This window comes from Simochromis diagramma, unplaced genomic scaffold, assembly GCF_900408965.1.
Source record: "Simochromis diagramma unplaced genomic scaffold, fSimDia1.1 OVJJ01000084.1, whole genome shotgun sequence".
NCBI lineage: Eukaryota > Metazoa > Chordata > Actinopteri > Cichliformes > Cichlidae > Simochromis > Simochromis diagramma.
Window position 1 is genome coordinate 317,429 of NW_024386906.1, and position 20,472 is coordinate 337,900.

General features: G+C 43.2%; 1 protein-coding gene across 1 annotated transcript in view; it reads right to left on the reverse strand.

Moving 5' to 3' along the window:
- znrf2b (zinc and ring finger 2b) overlaps window positions 1-9,098 on the reverse strand; it is a 47,984-nt gene extending 38,886 nt beyond the window's left edge. The window contains exon 1 of the mRNA XM_040034905.1: window positions 8,132-9,098. Within this exon, the coding sequence (XP_039890839.1) occupies window positions 8,132-8,522 (391 nt within the window). The 5' untranslated portion in view covers window positions 8,523-9,098. The remainder of the gene's footprint in view (window positions 1-8,131) is intronic.
- Between the last annotated feature and the right edge of the window lie 11,374 nt (window positions 9,099-20,472).

Genomic DNA, 20,472 nt, shown 5'->3' on the forward strand with positions numbered 1-20,472 from the left:
CTGGCGGCTCTTTTTTACTTCTCATCCATAAATACTCTGCATCTTTCACGTGATTCGGTTTATTTTGAAAAGTCTCAACAGGATCTTGAGCTTTATTGTGAAAGGTTTATGTGGAAATGGTTTTACCGTCGTTGTTGCCAACGACAACGCATAAAAACAGGCTCTTGTCCGTCTGTAGTGTGGTTATATTAAATATAAGAGAAAGAGAGAACTTTAAGAAATTAATAATAACTACAGTGACATCAGAACCATGAACAAATGTTGCCGTAAACAGTTTATTTTGCGACACCACGAAACAAACGGTAGCGTAAAATGAAACGACAGACGTTTTTATATCGTCATCCGATATATATCGTTATATCGAACAGCCCTAGCCTGTGACATCTTTGTATGCAACACAAACACACAACAAAGCAGGAGCTCGAGGCGATGGCATACATGCTGCTTGGACCACAGTGTTGACTTTCTGCAGCTGTTTCCCTTGTTGCCGGGTTTCAAAAATGGCGGTTCTGATTTCTGTAAAGAAATCACTCTCATGAATCATCGACTGACGCTGCGTACTGGCCAATCGGTGGCATGCAGTCTCTTGAGGTCACATTTCTGGATCGCCTTGGAACCCCAGCTGAGTAGGCTGGTACTACCACTTAATGCAAACCCTGAAAAAACTGAGTTGAGCTGAGCAGAGCAGGTACTGAAAAAAAAAAAAGAGCATATGTGGCAGCTTTTATCTGCTTGCTTGGATTGGCAGAAAGAGGCTCCATTACTGACTGATCCCACTTTAAAGGTTTTCTGCAGGAACACAAATAATGTCAGAATGCTGCGTGGTGTTTGTAATCGGGGCAGGAATCAGCCACTTAAATTCACAAACTATTACACCACACAGTCTGGGACAAAAAACAAACACGGGTCACTACACAACAGCTAACTTCTACCTCCATAGCACAAGTATTCACAAAGTGCAATTCCATACAACATCTAGGCAATGTCGTACTCTAGTCCTCACCCCGACGGCTTTTAGGGGTGAATATGCTATTCAGGCAAATGCCAATTAGCAAAGATGTTATGAATGCAGCTTGCTAACCAAGATTGACAGCATTATCAAATTTAATTTTTAATATCTAATCTCACCCACTGGCCCAACAGTGACATTCCAAAATACAGGGGCCAAAACCATCGGCTCGTTTCATAGTGCCACGGCAGCTATGTCCATCTTTTATATACAGTCTGTGGTTCTGACACTAAGAAACAAACCGTCCGTTTGTGTTTGAGACAAACAGCATGAATGTGTTATGCTGCTCATCAGACCACGTTATTTAAAGCTCTCTTCCTCAATTGCATTACATTTCTGTCAGCGTTGCATACTCTTCAGCAAAAACAGACTCTTCCACACAGTTTTTGGCTTGAGTGTGGCAAAGCTGCTCTGCTGCATATCCACCAGTCTGTTCTTTAAATGAAGATCCAGCACCTTTAATAAAGCCATCATGCCACCTGCTAACACAGCCTGCAGACAAGTTTAAATGTGTGTGTATGTGTGTGCACACTACTGATCCATGCATGCGGCCATCATAGAAGAAGGATACTGAACGAGCCAAGTTAATTATTACACTCCTGTCTGCTGACTCACACTCGCACTAACAACCTGTGCACACAACCTGACACGTGTGTGTGGTGCTCGGTGCATGAATGTGTTTGTTTTAGTAAACACGCTCACATGCACTCACATACAGCGCCAAAATAATAAAGACTAAAGGTACTACGAAAAATGTACCGAAATGGTAAATGTTTGGTTCACAGGTTTTACAGATACTGTACCGTTTGTTTCGCTCCTCCCGCTCACAGACAAATTCAAGTAGGAAGTCGGTGGGAAGGCGGGTTGGCTCAGACTCATTTAAAATGAGCCAAGCCTGTGCAGAAAGCAATGATCACCACAGTGTGTGTGCTGTTTTTCTTTCTCTTCGACTTTCTTCTATTTTGAACAAAAACCTGCGAGTCCAAATAAATCAGTTCAAATTCTCTGATACATGAACATGTTCTCCCTGTGGAGGATAATGAGGGAGTTCTTTCTTTAACAGGTTCAATCTGCTCCTGTGATGTAGGTCTGATTGCTGCTCTGAATGAACTGCAGGTAAACACCACAGCATGTTATGCAAAGCCCACATGTCATCCACTCACATCATGCAACAATCACCTCCTCTTTCCTAATAACTGAAATATACGATCGCAGTCTGAAGCACTGATGCAGACACAGCTGGTAGTAGGTGTAGGTAGGGGCGGTGAGACAGCCTCCAAGTTCGATCACGATCACCAGCTTGCTGGCGTATCCTCCTGGTTGGACCTGACAGCGATTCTACCTCAGTGGATGAAACAAGTTTCCATCTTTAACGTGAACAATTTTCTTCCATATTGTGCACAAATCTTTGTGCTTTGTTGGAAGTTCTTGGAGTAGTTTAATAATTCATCAGAGCCACTGCTGACTGACATGCATGGACTTGTCTGCTATCTGTTTGTGTTTGTGCATCCAGAGAACGTAAACACATGGTCACTCTGTAATTAATATATTGATAAGAAACTTTTATATCATGTAAAAGTTTATATTCAGTATTATGGATGAAATGATATGGAACAGCGCTAACTTGCAGTAGAAATTTCAATGCAGACACGACAGGTTTCAAAGAAGTGTTTCTCTGCTTCCTGCCATGAAATCTCCCAGTCTTTGCACCACTACAGGAAGGATGTGTACTATTCTTCCAGAGGATATTCCTCCATTTGGTCTTTTCATGAAGAGCACTGTCAAACACAATGACCCAAAACCTCCTGATTCAGTTCATTCAGTACCCTGGCATTATGACTCTCAGCATTTCCATCCTCAGCACATTGGTCAATGGATGGAGAGACAGAGTGGCATGCTGTCTTGAGGATAAAAAGCCTTTGTCAAAGCTAAAGCTTAGAATGGTGCTATGTGTCAAAAGTTGAGGGAGTCTCGTGTAAAAAGATATGCTTCTTGTATTACTACGAATGTGTGAAGTTGCGGTGTTTTATCTCTTGGTTTATTTGATAATAATTTATGCATATAGATATGTTTCATACCTTGTAAACATTTGATAGCTCCCATTCACTAACAGATCGGCAACTTAAAGAAGATGGAAACGTATAATCTGTGAACACTCTCCTCGTATTTATCTGTTTAATGCAGACTTTTCCAACGGTAACATTAATATTATCGTTCATGTTTAGATATAAAATCATCCATCATGTTGTCCACCTGCTGCTTACAGTCTCAGGTAAATTCTTGGATCCAGTGTTTAAAAACAGCCTCGACCATAACTGCTGTCTCTTTAAATATTATTGCAACACACTTTTAATATGCTTATAATGTGATTACTAACTCTACTATTAATCAGATTAAATAATAATCAATAATATTATTATTAAATAGAGTCTGATAGGTGGAACCACCATGTGGATGGATCAGCTGACAGCAGGTTTACCAGCATTAGTGTAAATGTCAGTGACAAATGTGCCAACGCCAGGCTTTCAGACAGTAACGTGTCCACAGGAGGGGTTGTTTTCTGACACTGTCAAATTCAGTTGCTCAGTTTTTCCTCTTTCAAATCAAATAAAAACATTGATTTACATTAAAGGCTGTTATAATCAGATTGTTTAAAGTGAGTCTGATCATTTCCACCTCCATATTTTTTTTACTTGGACTACACTAAAACGCTTGGCCTTTAGTCTGAAATAGCAGGATTGTTACTGACCCGTCCAGATCCAAAATACACACTGTACCTTTGTACTGGTAGCAGTGTAAACATTCTCTAGATGTTGAAGTGCAGATTTGTTTCATTCAGTTTGATTTATATAGTGTCAAATCAAAACAAGGGTTACCTCAAGGTACTTTATACTGTAAGGTAAAGACTCTACAACTAGGGCTGAGCCATATCATACCGTTCACGGTAATACCAGTACAATGTTAGGCAACGATAAGAAAATAAAATATCGCAATAGAATATGAGTAAAACGCACATGGCCGAAAAAGCATGGCGGCAACGGAGAATGAGAAGGGGGAAAGCGGATCGTTGAGTGAAATGAAATGATGTGCTACGTGATTGCTAGCGACACAGCTATGTTAGCATAACATAAACAGTGAAGCTGGAGGATGAATGCTAACTTTTTTCCACTTGATAAAAGTTAACGTGAGGGTTCCTGATGGTTAGAGACAAATACAGTCGCATGGCAGGATGCTGTAAACAGACCAAACTTCAGTCAGGAGAACAACTGAGATAATCCATCCACAATACGAGGTTAGTCATTCATATACTGCAACAACATGGGAACAGAGCAGCTGTGATAGAATACAGCATTAATGAATCAATGGTACAGAAGTGGAGGAAGCAAGAAGAATGAGCTGAGTAAAGTTTGATTTATCTGACTGCTTTGTTTCTTGTGTCTTATAATCCCGTGCACCTTATGGTCCGAAAAATACGTATTTGACTTTTTTATTTGGCACACTGCAGTTTAATGTTGCAAAGCAGCTCTTTTTAACGTCAGTGGATATTATACATGGTTATGCTCAGGACGTGTCAGCCCATTTCTACTGGAAATGCCTTTTGGTTAAACTTTCAGCAAGGAATTTGCATTTGCACTGTTAAATGTTTATATAGCTTTAATTGACATAAAAAACAGCTGCTTGTTTAAGTGAAAATAAATGGATGGGTTTTTTTGCGCTAGTAAAGTTGTGGAGTTGTATTTTGTCTCGCATCAATTACATCGTCAGTTATATCGTTATCGCAAAGTTTCAAATATATATCGTGATAAAATATTTTTGGCCATATCACCCTGCTCTATCTACAATAATACTGAGTAAATGCCCACCTCCTATGAACAAGCACCTGGCAACAGTGGGAAGAAAAAACTCCCTTTTAACAGGAAAAACCTCCAGAAGAACCACTCAGGGAGGGGCGGGGCCATCTGCTGTGATCAGCTGAGGGGAATAAACAGCACAAAAGACACCCTGTGGAAAAGTGTCAGAGATGAATAATAATGATAAAATGCAAAGTGTTGCACAAAGACAGAGAGTGGAAAGCAACAGTTGCACCTGGATCAAACGATACCTGCGAGTTTTATCACATCGGTTTTTCCCTCCGTTTCAGAGGTGATAAGAATGAAACCAATGAAATGTTGGCATGCTTCAGCTTCTACAAACTGTCAGGGTCCAACAAGTTGCAGTGTTGTTTTTGCCCTCCGGGGCTCAGCGCTCATTACGTGACTCACCAGCCGAATCATCTGAACACTTCTGAGCAGCACACCACAAACATCTATTTCACCGACAGGATCTATTTTGACTGTTAAACATACACAGCAGCAATGATTTAAGCTGCATGAACTTAACATGCATTGATCTGCTTATATCACTGACGTTAAACTTTCCGGCTCTCAGTGTCAACCACGTTATTACTTCCTCCTTGGCCTTTTTCAGTCCAACATTTCTGACCTCACACACACACAAGACGACAAGCCAGCATGTGGTGAGTAGTCCTGAGGCAGAGGTCTTTTATCAGAGCATTTGCAGCCGGAGCCCCCGGGCCTGCCTGAGGACACGAGACCGGCTGAGGCTGGGACTTCTTTTAAATATCTTCTTAAAAGGTACTTTTATCAGACAGATGAATGATTTTATTTTACTTGAGGTTATTTTCGCCTGGATTGGTTTGATCTGTTTGATCTTCAGATTCTGTGAGCGTGCTTAAGCTATAGATTATAAAATGATCAGATCAAGGCATAAAACCTGTCACTGTTCTGACAGACAGCAAACAGAACAGCAAACGCTAGTAAATAAATATAAAAATGATGCCTTCTGGAAACTGTCCAGCCTGAACCGCCTGCTGCTAAATACTCTCCAGGAGAAGGGCAATGCATCTCAAATGGCTCTATTGTCTTCCCCGAATGAACTCAGCGTTTCTGTCTTCCTTCTGTGAACAGACACAAGCACACACACTCACTGTGCTCGTGCTGGATGACGTGCTGCGCCATGTGAATCGTTTTCACCGAGAGCATCACCCAGCCGATCCTCACCTGCGCTGACGATCAGCTCCCAGACCGACTCCCTCTGTGCCACATGCCGAGCTGTGTATCTGACCTCTGCCCCAGTTCCCCGATCAATCTCAGGTCACGAAGCATTAGAGCGCTTGAAGATTAGTCACTACAGCCCTCACAGCAGATCAATGAAACCAAGAAGAGCACATTCACAAGGAGGCTCGCACTGTTTATCTTAGCACTTGGCTCAAATGAGTCATCATCACCATCACACATTATTTGTTATTAAAGCCAGCAGGAGCCGCTCACTCAGGGGCCAGCATCTTCATGAAGCTAAGCTAGGCTGTGGATCGCTTTTTGATCATTTTTCTATTATCACTGTAACAACGTCGAGCTTAGAATAAGGCGCCGTTTTACCTCATAAAACCATTAACGCTGACACTGTTCAGAGAACTGCAGTCAGCTTTCTAACTTGTGCTCAGTCATAACTGTGACACAAACACAAGACTGTTCAGAAACATATTTGGCAGTGAAGTTACAGCTGGGTGACCAACTTCCTCCATGTTGGCCCTTACAGTAAAAGAAAATGCTAGCTGCACAGTTTGATGTGTGCCACGGATCACATTAACTAGTCTTAACAAGTCGTTTGGGAAGCTGGTCAGATCACCGCAGACAGTTTAGAAGGTGAACACAGAAATGGCAAAAAGCAGCACTTTTTTAATGGCCACACAGTCAAATACCTGCGGTTTAACAGCACCGCTGAGAAAACAGTGGTTGGCCGTGACCTTTGGAAACACCTTCCAGAGCCTCAAACTTTGATTTTGTATCATTCTGAATAAAAAGTTGTAATTTTTTTGTAGAGCTGGGCAGAGCATAAACGAGTAAATAAATAACTGCAATCACGGGCATAACTTCATGGCTATTACAAATGTTAGGCAAATATGTTTATGGTTTGTGTGTCTGTGTGCTTCATGTGTCTGACAGAAAGAGAAGAAGACACCCAACGTATCGGAATACTGAAATGGTATCGCTCTTAAAACCCCTGTATTAGTCTGGCCCAACATCGCCAGCTTTAACCAGCATTCCCAACCCTGGTCCAAAACACCCATGACTGACATGTAATCAGCCAATAAATGTCCACCCCTCCCTCCTCACATGGCAAGCAGCTTTAGGCTTCCTAACTGGACATCACTAACCAGTGGGTGACATCTTGATGGCTACACACATACTTAGCTAGTCTGCAGGTATCTGCTGATGGTTTCTAATGTTAGCTGATAATGGGAGGATTTAGTTGGCAGGCTTCACATTCACAGGCACCACTGACAATACTGGGTAACGACTTGTGACTGACACACAATAAGCCCATCTCTGATAATTCTTCCTCACTCTAATGACGACCACTTAATGTTCCACCTGACCGTAACTTTTGGATTCACCTGTTCATCGCATATTTACTCTAACTGGAATCAAACCTTTGAATGCATCTTTTTCATTCATTACAAACATTCAATACTGAAGACTCAACAGTAACACCAGAGGAACAGTTTGTAACATCAATGCAGCTCAATTAATGTCATCATTTATTATTATTAGGGCAAAATATTGCTCCTGTCACTTATAATTGAAAGATAACTGCGTAGCGGCTTTACCAAGACAGATGTGGGCATTTATTTGAGTCTTGCTTCTAGAGCGACTGCAAAAGTAACCAAACAAACGTGTTTTATTTGAGCTTCACATTCACTTAGACCTGCTCCACGTTTAGTCTGATCGTTTTTCTTGGAAGGAGCTGACCTCTGGTTTTCGTTAATCTTGTAAAGTTTCGATGAGGTAACAAACACGGTGTGTGTTCACCGGTGATCCGGTGACTGCCTCTGCGATCATTTGACTCTCCCTCGGATTGAGGAGCACCTTGGCATAACGCTAACTGGCCCACATCAGTTATGCTTCGTGTAGTACCAGCTGACTGTAATACTACGTTTCTAGCGATCAATGAACCCTGTTTGATTACCACTGCCCCCCGTCCTAACCTCTCCGCTGTACCCTGCTGTAAACAGCCGTGCGTCAGCGTCACCGCAGCAGCGGAGCGGCTCTGCGCTCTTACCTCCGAACAGATGAGGCGAAAGGTGTGCTGGTAATGATCCAATCAACAGCCGGGGAACTTCTTGCCCTCCGCCCGAGCGCTCCCTGTCCGCCGCCTCCTCTGGGCTGCTGCCGCCGGACTCCGGGGAGCTGTAGCCCCCGCCGCTGTTGGGAATGTTAATGCCAGAGTGGGGTCTTAAACTCGAGCCCCCAACAGACCTGGCCCTGGCTCCGATCTGCTGGCTGGTGCTGGGTCCGGAGGCTCCGGACGCACCGTGGTACCTCGCCCCCCGGGCGGCAGTCCTGCCAGCGCTGCTGCCGGACGTGCTGGAGGGCAGGTCCGAGCCGGAGTAGGCTCTGGTCCGTCCGTTAGCAGCTGGGTTAGCAGTGGGGCTGCTCTGCTTTGCCCCCATGTTAACCTCTGATTCGGCTATGAAATATTAACGAGGCGCTGTGCGAGCTCGCTGCGGGACAGTACGCCAGATTTCCGCCCGAGGCAGATGGCTTTACAGGACACAGGTCCTGGAAGAAGAGAAAAGCACACCAAACTCCGCGTCGCTACGATACCATCGAGAATCGACAACTGCCAGTTGGTGAAAAGTTAAAGCGGCCGCGCGTGACCAAAGCTGGGGATGTGCGGAAAAGTTTAGCAGACGTCACCATTGTATTCCGTCAGTAACGGTTCTAGAGGCTGTGCTGCAGGTGAGAACGTGGGTCCTTCCTTGTGCGCTGAGCCGCTCCTGGTGACCCGCTGTGCTCCGGCCGCTGGGTCGTCCTCAGTACCCCCTCCGCCATGGCTCCCGAGCCGCGTGAAGCAGTGAAGAGTGGCGCTCCTCACACCCCCCTGCCTCACAACACATTGCTCAGTAGAAGGAAGTGATGGAGGAGAAAGTCCTGCACTGAACCGTTTTAGCGGCGGCGGCAAGGAGACTTGCTGCGCAGGCTAGCTGCCAAGCTAGGCAGGCTCACGGGGACTTCCGCCCAGAAGTTTCAAAATAAAGCCTTTGCCGAGTTTAACTCCCCACTGCACATCACAGAGGCACCAGGCACCAAAGCCTCTTTAGCAGTAGTTTAATGTTATTAAATAGCTGTTTCACAAAGTGGCAATTTATGCATTTATATAAGTAAGCACAAATAATAATATACATTTCAGATATCTCAAATAAAAGTACTTCTTATTCAGAATCACACAAGTTATGTTATAATGACTGATTAGTTAATGTAAAACTCTAATGTTGATTTTACATGCTGTATATACTTCTGAGTAGCGTTATCTGTAACACTATAGACTAAGTGTATCAAAAAGAATCATCCGATTTCAAGAGGTGCTTACATACAGAACTTACAATGTCCGCAAGCGCTCGATGTATCCCCCTCTGGACACACAGCATATGTCCAAACTTAGAACTTTTGAGAGCATGTCAGGAGTCACTGCAGCCACCGCTGTTGTTATGCTACCTACCGGCAACCATGTGAAACTCACAGATCCCCTCTTTCTCAAAGAACATATTTAGATTCATCAGTGGAATTAAAGTTATATTTCACAACTGGTCCTTTCCATCCTCATCTCTTGGTTTGGGGCAAACTAACAGGAACTCACTAGAAGCAGAGAATCCTGAAGTTCATCAGAGATGACGGCAGATGATGGCATTTTTTCAGAGATAGAGTCAGAGTGCAACAAAATGAGAGTTTTGCCTACTTTTGTAACCTGCTTAAATGGGCATGTGGCACGTGTCATGTTGTGGTTTTTTGTGCCCCCTTTTGTTAACATCCTTATCAAATGGTTTAGCATATGCTTCAACGTTTGTTCAGAAAATGCATGATAACACTATCAGGTTTATCCAGCTGTTTTTTTTTACTTTGCCGATGAACTAAGGGGACTTGAAAAAAAACTATTTCTGCTTGAAATGTTACTTTCCTCATTATCTATTTCCAAGTTTCTTATGTTTATGACTCAGTAATTCAGTTAAATAAGCCAGGGTTGTATTTTATTAGACTGAATTCCAGACAAAGACATGAATTTTGATATGTGGCAAGTTGAAGCGTTTACTGTTTATTTCACACTGAGCCTTGTTTTCACACCAAACAACTCATCTTCATGTCACTTGCAATGTGTGCTATAATGCAGAGAAAGTAAAATATGCAACGTAGCTCTAAAGCATATACTCGCCTTTCCAGCACTTCACACCATAAAGCCTGAAAGACCCTTAAATTACATTACATTACAATCTAGTTAGTAACATACAACATATTAAGCACACATTTAATGTGAATATAGTGTTGTCTTCTGTAAGAGTCATGTACACTCGGCACTTACAGTTTCACATCACATAATGAAATTGTTGTGATTTCTGACCCTTCATTGATCCTGGATGAAGGGGCGTAGCTGCCTTTTGTGTCAGGTGTGCACTAGGCCTGATCAGATTCACCCAACTAGATCAAAGTGATGTTTCTACTACAGGTGAAATACCCGAGACTCCATAATCTGGTTTTAGAACTGAACAATTGTCTTCAATGAGAGGTGAAATGTGTTCACAAGTGAAAGGAAGCCCGGTTTACAACATTCAGAAAATAAGTGCTACAGTTTTGGTGAGTGAAATTCTAGAATTTTACTGGCCGGTTACTTAAGCTGCATCCACATTGGAAGTGATGAGACACTTGGTGGTTCTTTGTGTCCGGGGGTGGGCGTCCAGGTACACACCGGCTCACTCCTTGGCGGCCGTTTATCGGGGCCTGGAGCCTGGGGCTCGCTCGGGCCACTTCGGAGGTGGGGTGCCCCCGGCCTCTCGGCCTGGGGCTCGGTCACTCAGGCACAGCTGGCTGCCGGCGGAGCTCACGGGCGCGTCACTGCAACTCCCCCTGATTTCTGCTCCGTGGCTGCTGAGTGAGCCCTCATCTGGGACTCTCCTCAGCTCTTTCTGGGACGGTGGCGCGGCTGCCCCTCTGTTGGTCTTCCTTGGTCTCTTGTGTTCTGGGGGCCTCTGGATGTCTGGAGTTTGATCTCCTCCATACCTGCTTCATGCCCTGGAGGACGGGGCTGTGGCCCCCCCACACCCTCTAGCAGATCATTACATGAAGGAACCTTTTAAAAATAAGCGCGTCCATGCTCACAGGTGTACACACGGGTGATCACACCCACAAACTACACCCTTTTTGGCTCCTACCTCAAAGCACACTGTGTTCTGTTGATCTTATGTGCTGCACAATAATGTTTAATATTTAGTATTTACTGTCATATTCCCATATATCATTGTGATGTTGTTTATTCTATTACTCTTGTTCTCTTCTGCTTGTTTTCTTTTTTTCTTTCTCAACAGGTGATCCAGGTGATCGATATATGCATTTTTTTTCTCTGCCCATTCTGTTGGTTTTTGTTTTTTGCCCTTCTCCCCCGTCCCTCTTCTCAGCTGTTTCTCTTTCCCTCTTTCTTTCTCCCCTTCTTTCCCCCAGTCAAGTCTGTCCCGTATTCAGTAAGTGAAAATAAAATAAACAATAAAAGGTGAATCAAATGGACCATTATGGCAAGGCTGGGTCAATTTGGTAAAGTAAATCCGTTGGGCATCTTTCTTTGCCTTTAGACAATAATTCTGATGCAAAAGAGCCAAACGGGACAGGCAAAAGGAAAAAAAAAAAAAAAAAAAGGAAGTGATGAGACAATAAAAATAAAAGCTTCAGCAAAATAACTGCAGGTAAAGGGAATAAAGTGGCACCAAAGAAGCCAACTTTTCCCAGCTTCCAGGTGTGTGATTGAAGCAACTACGAATGAGGGTGACATACACCGCTGATCGACATATGACCTGGTAGTAAATACATTAGAAGGTTACCTAGGCAACCGGAGCCTGGGAACTCTGTAAGCGACTGAGGGATGTGTGTCTGTGTGAGGCGTCCACACAGGTTTTGGGTGCAGCTTGTGAACTAAGATTGGCAGCGTTAAATAAACTTAGTTTGGTACCCTATTGTCTAAATAGGGTCACAGCAGTCACACAACATGCTGTCAGCCAAACCATGAATGATAATGATTTCAAATCTAGAGGTCACAGTCATGCGAGTGATGTCATGGTGGCTACATTGATCTTTTTCCCCACATGATTTCACCTGCAGACTTTAAAAGACGTGACCTTGTGAAATCGTGACAGGGAACTCGTTCCTCTTTTGATGTGACTGTGTGTGTTAGACAATTTTACCTGTTTTATTGTTGTCATTTTGAATGTGGAGGTTAGTGTTTATGTTGTATCACTGACTTCTCCTGAGGCTTTTTCATCGTGGCCTTTCTCAGCTTCCATGCACAGCTGACCGGGAGTGGCATTTTGGCACAGCACACAGACACATACCAGTGAAATTAGATGCAAGGAGCAGGACACTCTATACAGCATCCTCTAAATAACCACGAAGGATCTCTGTTGGGTGGTTGATGGAAAAAACGGTTGTTGTTTGAGTTTCTTTCTATTGTAGGGTCTTTGTCTTATAGTGCAAAGTGCCTTGAGGTGACTGATGTTGTAAATTCGGAGGTTATAGTTCTATGAGAGTATAACTGTTAGTGTGTGTGTAGATAAAATTGAAATACACTGCTAAAAAAATCACAACAACAAAAAAGAAGGGGACACTTGAATAATCTTAGTTTTTAGTTTGATTTTGAATCCGGCCCTAAAGGGACTGAAGCTCATCTGATGTGTGATTTAACTGTTTTTTTCTAGCAGTATATACTCAGTGCCAGGTAATTCTACCTGGATACACTATTTGCAGTTCTTCTGGCTAGTTTGAATGAAATAGTATTGATTGTACTTACTTTGAGTTATCAGTATTCTTTGCCTGGATATTAAGAAGTAAAGTGGTGCATCTTTGATTTTCCTAAGCAGAGAGCATTTATCTAATGGCAGGTGCAAAGACTAAAAGTTCATGTTTGACTTAATGTGGCTAAGCTGTGCTCATTATTTCCCTTTGTGTGTTTGCTAGAAACACGCCTAAGCTGAGACTCATGTAGTGATTAAAACGCATTTTACTATAATTTAAAGCTAATTTGACAAATCCCTTCTGCACATGCCAAATAAAAAAGTCAGAAGCTATAAGGCGTTCTTCTTTTATTATTGCTGTTGTTGTTGTGATCGTTATTTCTAAGGTTATTTTACATGTTTAAATGTTCTTAAGAAAAGTTAACTTATCAAATTCTAAAGACATATTTGCAGCATTATTATACAGTGTGCAAATCTGCCCAATATACTACAGTATGTGATGTTGTGCATGTGTGCTATCTGCTGAGCTATCAGCTGTCAATTAAAGAGATTAAATCAGCCAGCTGAGACTGAATCTTCTGCTTTAGTGAAATAATACAGCACACACGTCATAGCAGTGTCATCTTTGCTTAAGACTTTATGTATTAGTCGGTACATGTACTAAACATTTCCCATATTACAGTGTAAACAGTCACACGACACTATGACACTTCCACAGAATAAGAACTACAGAACTGTTTATAGGCATAACACGCGGAAGTGGTGCTTTTATTTTGAAAACCAATGGGCTTGTTTTGGGTCTGACGGCGTAAACAAAAGAAGGCTTTAATAAATTTAGGACTAACACGTCGGGCGACGTCAGCAGCAGCGCAGCAACGTCATTAACAACCTGAGAGTGTCGTGGTACATTTATGGTCTTCCTTGTGAATCCCTCGTTCACGTTTGCAGCAGCATGCAGGTGGTGTTTGCCACTGAGACGCTTTTTCTGTAATTAGCTTGCTTCATGTCAGCCCTCACAGCTCTCACTGTACAGAGATACAATTAGACTGTGGTCATAGCGCAGAAACAGTCGTGTGTCATACAATTTAAGTTATTTGCCAGGAATTACCTGCAGATGTTCAGGAACGTAAACCTGCGGAAGCAAAGTGAAAACACAAAGATTCAAGAGCAGGCAGATATATAAGTTCATACAGGCTCCTTTAAAAATGCATTAGAGTATTTATTATTTACATTCAAATAATTTATAGCACAGGAGTGTCAAACACATGACCCACAGGCTAAAGAAATGAACAAAAACACTTCTGTTCCTGGTGTGGTCAAGCTAGCATTACTACAGTGGAGTAAGTTTGTTTTTTGTACTTCTTGATTTTAATAGTTTGAATCACAAAAATGAAAACAGAAATAAAATGAATACCATACACTCTTACATTGTGCTTGCACAGATTAAGCTGAGCTGTACAGTGAGTTTGATACTCCTGGTTTAAAGGAACCTTCCAGGTTATTTTGACATGGCAGTAGATATGGTGGCTCTTGGTCTTGCTGAATTTTGCACCGAGAAAGCAATCAGTCCCTCTGTTTCATTTCAGATCAACCCTGCGAACTTTAAAAGCCACGCTGAATGGAAACAAACCAGAATTATCCGTTGACTTCCTGTCTTTGAGATGATTGGTGATCAGGGTGCATGCATGCAACAGTGTTTTGGATAAAACGACATTCTGTTTGTTGACATTTGATTCAGCGCCGGACGTTAACATTTACCACGAATGACTAAGTGTAGTTCGTTCAAGCTGCATGGTGACATGATCGTGTGATAGTAAGTGATGTTGGCTCATTGCAGGAAGGTCGGCCGGGGATCCTTCTGTGTGGCGTTTCCATTTTCTCCTCTTGGGTCCTCTGGCTTCATCACAATTCAAAGACATATGTGTTCGGCTAGTTGGTGCTAGTATGGCTGCGGCTGTGAGTGGTTGTCTCTGTGTGTTCGCCCTGAGACAGTCTGGGAACCTGTTCAGTAGAGGTGGGAATCACCATACAACTCGCGATACGATATTATCACAATACTTAACGCACGATACGATATTATTGCGATTTTTTAAAAAATATTTTGCGATATTTAAATTCTGCATGCAACCATCTGGTACAATTATAGCTATTCTGAACTATGCAATTTATGAAAACTATGCAGCCCATTCAGCAACTGAAGAATTTGAAAGTAAATTTAAAAAATATATAATTTTACATTAAATAAAAAAGTTTAAAACTTAATAAAAATTAAACATGTCTTAAATTAAAATAAGTAAACTGTCATGTTTATTGCTGCCAAAAGAAAAAGTTAAACACATTTGGACAGTGAAGGAATGTCAGGATTCTTGCTCAGAAAAAGGATCAACATGCTCTGAAGTCAACATGCTCTGACTCCAGAGCATGTTGACTTCAGAGAAAAAATTGTTTGTAACAAAATATCGATTTCTGCTGTCCCTGTATCGATACATTATTAGCAAACAAAATATCACGATACTACACAGTATCGATTTTTTCCCCCACCCCTACTGTTCAGGGTGTACCCTGCCACGCTCCCTGTTACAGCTGTCGGGATTGTGGATGGTCGTGTTTATATTGTGACACTTTGTTCTCTTCAGCCTGTTTCTTCATGCCGTTTCTCAGCTTCCGTGCAGAGCTGACAGCGCACAGACACATACCAGTGACATTAGAGCAGGAAGGAGAGGAATGGCACAAACTATACATCCTCTAAACAACCATAAAGGATCTCTGTTGGGTGGTCGATGGAAAAAAGGTTGTTGTTTGGCAGTGTATAGTTCTATTGCACTATAACTGACTGTGTGTAGATAAAATTGAAATGAATTGAAACATGCTGTTAAGACACCAAAAAAAGGGAATAATCTTAACTCTGACTTTTCATATGATTTTGATTCCAGACAGTTGATTCTGGTTTCCACTGAAACGGAGCAACATATGTTGAGTCTCGGGTAATTCTACCAGGATACAGCGTTTGCAGTTGTTCTGATTGGTTTCAGTTGAACTGAAAGCAGAAGAGCTGTGCAAAGATTCGACTTCCCTTCAAGTGCTTGTTTTGTGTGGTTGACAGTGCTGCGGTTTGTTTTCGAGAGACCTAAACCACCAAATGAATGTAAATGTAATGGTGGCGAGTGCATCTTCTGAAAACACATTAGGGGCGATTTGTTGAGGTTTTCTGAAAGCCTCGAGTGTCGAATATGCTTCTGCCCACAACAGCGGTCTCTTTATGCACAGAGCATGGAAGGTGAGTCATGTTTTCAACCTCAACCGCATTAATCCTCTTAATCAATAGGCCGGACCGACGGTTGATCAGTGGCCACAGCATCCATCTCCACCTGCATAATGAAGAGGAGGATGAGGAAGTGTAGCAGCCATGCAGCAAATTGCCGTAATGGGATTGTTTCCATAAACTGTCAGGGTAGTAGTATTATTGTGCTCCAAGCTAAACATGTGTTAAAAATGTTATGGATCAAGCATGCCTATGCACATATGCACACCATGTTCCATTTATGAATCGCACTCCATATAGAAATGTGCACACGTGGATCACATCCCATTCTTTACCTGATAATGCACCAGATTAATGTTGATGCACACTGCAGTGATGCACTATGTGGTACTGTACAAATTAGACTGTATATAGAAGGTGGGTGTCGCTTATGTAAAGCTAAATTGGAAGTGTGTTAAACCTGCAGCGTTTCTATTGGCCAGCATGGTTGTAGAGGGATGTACAGCCCTCAGTTCTCTGGATCTATGACCTCAGAAATACTTTGCTGATGAGTTCAGGGGTTCAAGTCTTGGTGATTAAACCTTAAAATTGATTTTACAGGATAAAGCGAGTTGTATTTAGAGGTGGACACAGCTGTGGACCGATGGTGATTTTTCGTTTTTATGGGCCAATGTTTTTGTTTTGGTACAAACAATGAAAAGTGGTGGATTGGCCAATTGGTCGTGATCGACATGGGATGCACCCTCCCTCTTGCTTGGGCAATGCTCTGAAAGCTGTCGTATCACAGACAAACAGAAGAAGAAAACGAGGTGAAAAGGAACAGTTTGTCCCGGACTTCAGCTACAATGAAAAAGACACAAAGCTGGAGTTATTCTGTGTCTTTGCTGCACAGCTGCCTCTTCTCCTCTTCTCATTCTCTCCCCTCCCTCTCCTGTTGCTATTCAATCATGAAACTGATCGGCTTTTCTCTTTTTCTTTTTTCTTTTTTTTTGCCTGTCCCGTTTGGCTCTTTTGCCATCAGAATTATTGTCTAAAGGCAAAGAAAGATGCCCAACGGATTTACTTTACCAAATTGACCATCCCAGCCTTGCCGTAATGGTCCATTTGATTCACCTTTTATTGTTTATTTTATTTTCACTTGCTGAATACGGGACAGACTTGACTGGGGGAAAGAAGGGGAGAAAGAAAGAGGGAAAGAGAAACAGCTGAGAAGAGGGACGGGGGAGAAGGGCAAAAAACAAAAACCAACAGAACGAGCAGAAAAAAAAATGCATATATCGATCACCTGGATCACCTGTTGAGAAAGAAAAAAGAAAACAAGCAGAAGAGAACAAGAGTAATAGAATAAACGGGAAGCGGGAAGAGGGAGGCAGCTGGAGATGGGGAGGGAAGGAAGGGAGGGGCAAGTGACCCCTCCCTGGGGCCAGCTCCCCCGCTGACCCCAGTAGGCACCCCCATACTCCGCGACCCGCCAGGGAAAGGGGGCCCAGGCCCATCCAGACCGGGGCCCAGTGCAGCAGCGCCCCCCGGCCCCACAGAGCCCGGGACAGTCCACCCAACCCCACCACAGAGAAAACTGCACCCACCCCACCATCCACTCATCTTCCAGACTACATGAGACAATAGACGCCCAGGCTGAGTTCTTCCTCCACCTCTCCTGTATCTCCCCCTCCTGCAGAGAGATTTCCTGAAGAGAGGAAAGCTCCTGCAAGATGTGACAATCTCCCCCACCAGTTGAAGAGCCCCCCAGGTGGCTCGACGCACCGGCGGCACCCTGCGCCAGGGCCGGGCCCCCATGCACCCACCCACCCACAACCCCGGCAACACACCAACCAGGACCCAAGCCCCCGAGGCCCAGCCAGGGCCCCAGCCCAGAGACGGAGCGCCCCCAGAACCTCACGCCCATCCCGGACCCACCCAGGGGCAGCCAGGCTACCAGGTCAGTAACCCACGTCCGTCAGCACAGACCCTCCCCTAGCCCCGCTGCACGCAGCCACGAGGAAACAGTCACCCGAGAGCCAACAGAGCCCCTAACCGGACATGACCGCTACCCCGGGTTGAGCCCCCCAAGGAAGATGCCTCCGGGGAACCCCCCCGACGCCCTAAGCCTGTCCCTACCCCCACACCAATCACAACAGTGAAGGCGGGACCAAACTATGACCCCCCACCCCCACTAGGTGATGGAGCTGATCAAAGGAGCCCAGAGCAATTGATCTGATGTGGTGGCAGAGGCTGTATCAAGACTAATGTAATCTAATAGATAATTTCTATATTGGTTAGAATTAAGATTGTTTTTATTTTTCCAGTTCATGAGGACTGTTTTCTTGGCTATGCATAGGGCAGTGAAAACCATATGGGCTGATCGGCTTTTCTCTCTAGTTTGTTCATCGTCCACTTTGTGCCAGAAAGAGGAAACCAGCGGATGTCGCGTTAAACAACAGCGGCACGTTTAAGCTTGATCAGCTGTTGTTAGAATTTATTTAATATTACTTTCTAGTATCAGCTGATGTTTGCTGGAGCCACAGCTGTAAAGCTGCTGGTCATGATGTCGGTTTGGATATGTGGTGAGAGGGAAACATGAAGATGAAACCAGGAGATGTCCTTACTGAACCATCAGAGCTGAACAGGTGATGGAGAAACAGGTTTACCTTTTAGGTGACATGAATGAGTTGAAGTTATGAACTGTTTCTGAGAGACAAATAACACCAGGATCCTTTTCTAAGTAGCTGACAGCTGGTGACTGTGCAGGGGCGGGTCTAGCAAATATATCAAATATTATCTGAAACTTAAAACCAAAGTGTTTATCTGTAAAATGTATAGAAATCATACATATACCAACAAGACTGTACATCACTGTCACAACAGTGTTTGTTATCATTCAAAGGCTTTATGGCTTTAATACCTGGTGGGCCGGTCTCTGGTCAAAATGCCCGGGCCGATGTTTTGTCCCAGTGCAGCCCTGGGGGTGGGTCTACCTTCAGATTAAGAAAGTTGCTGCTGTATCATCGTTCCTGGTTTCTAACCACCAAAATGTCAAAGGACTCAACTCAAGGCTTCCTCACGAAAGTTATTTTGTAACTGAAGGCATGAAACAGCATGTGTGATCACCTGTACCACTGATAGACTAGTTACAAAGTCTAGGCTTCAATAAAAACACTTGTTGGAATATTGAGACCATCACATTTTTGCTTTATCAGTGGACTAATTGGCTAATTTTCTCTTTCAGTGATTTTAACAGGTGCAAATACAAATGGCAATGCAATGGAAGGACTGCTACCAGTAGGGAAGTTTCTGGAAAAGAGTTTTCCTTGAAAGAATGGTTGAAAACCTCCATCCTTTCTCATTTTAGAATGAGTCAGGGTCTGGTTTGCACTCCCAAAGGACACTTTTACATCGGACCAGACAAACAGGATACAAAGCTGTTGTGTAAACAGATTTCTTTCAGTGTATAAAGTGACAATAAGCAGTATTTCAGCCTGACCTTTTCCAAGAAAACAACAATAGAGGTGGAAGGTTTCAGGATTCCAATAATGGCTGTATTGTGTTAAAACTGCCGTTTTTTATTTGGTTCTTATTATGCAGAAACAGAAAATTCTCAAGAGTTCACAAACTTTTAGGGTAGAATGTGTCACGTTGGTACAGTGATGTTCAGCTGTAGCATTTGCTAATCTAAGGTTTCCCTTACTTACAGACCAAGGCGTTTCACAGTAACAGTAAAAGCCTTCCCTCCCCAAATGTCCAGGGCTGCCACCATCACCAGCAGCAAACCTCCTGGAAACTGTTCTGGAGTCAGTCATCCTGTTTTGTTACTTCCATATATGAATGTGATGCTGTGCCTACATGATCCAGTACAGCTGTCACAACTCTTTTATTCCTCTCTGTATATTCTAACCCACACCTTAAACACACACACACACACACGTTTTAATACTTAACAAATATGCACTTTTTTAAAGAGTATACATGCATTAATAGAGTGCAGCATCCATGCTGAATGGAAAAATCATGGCCTAATGGTGTGTGAATGGAGCCGTGGAATCCAAATATTTGCGTCTCCACTGATGATAAGCATTTGGAACAGAAAGAAAAGTAGGATCAAGGTATCAGGAAGACATTAAATAACCCAGCGTTTCATCATATGGAGCGGTGTGGAAGCGGGTTTCTGTGAATCCTCACATCCGTGTGATCCTATCTGCTCTTTGACTGAACCGAGCAGCAACGCTTCGAGATCGTGAAGCGAGTGCAGATACCTCTTTTCAAATCTTTCACCTAATCAGGAACAGAGCGCAACTTTACTGAGGCAGGAATTTCAAGTTGCATCACACAACAGCACAACATTGCATCATTCATGCATCACACAATGGAAGCCTT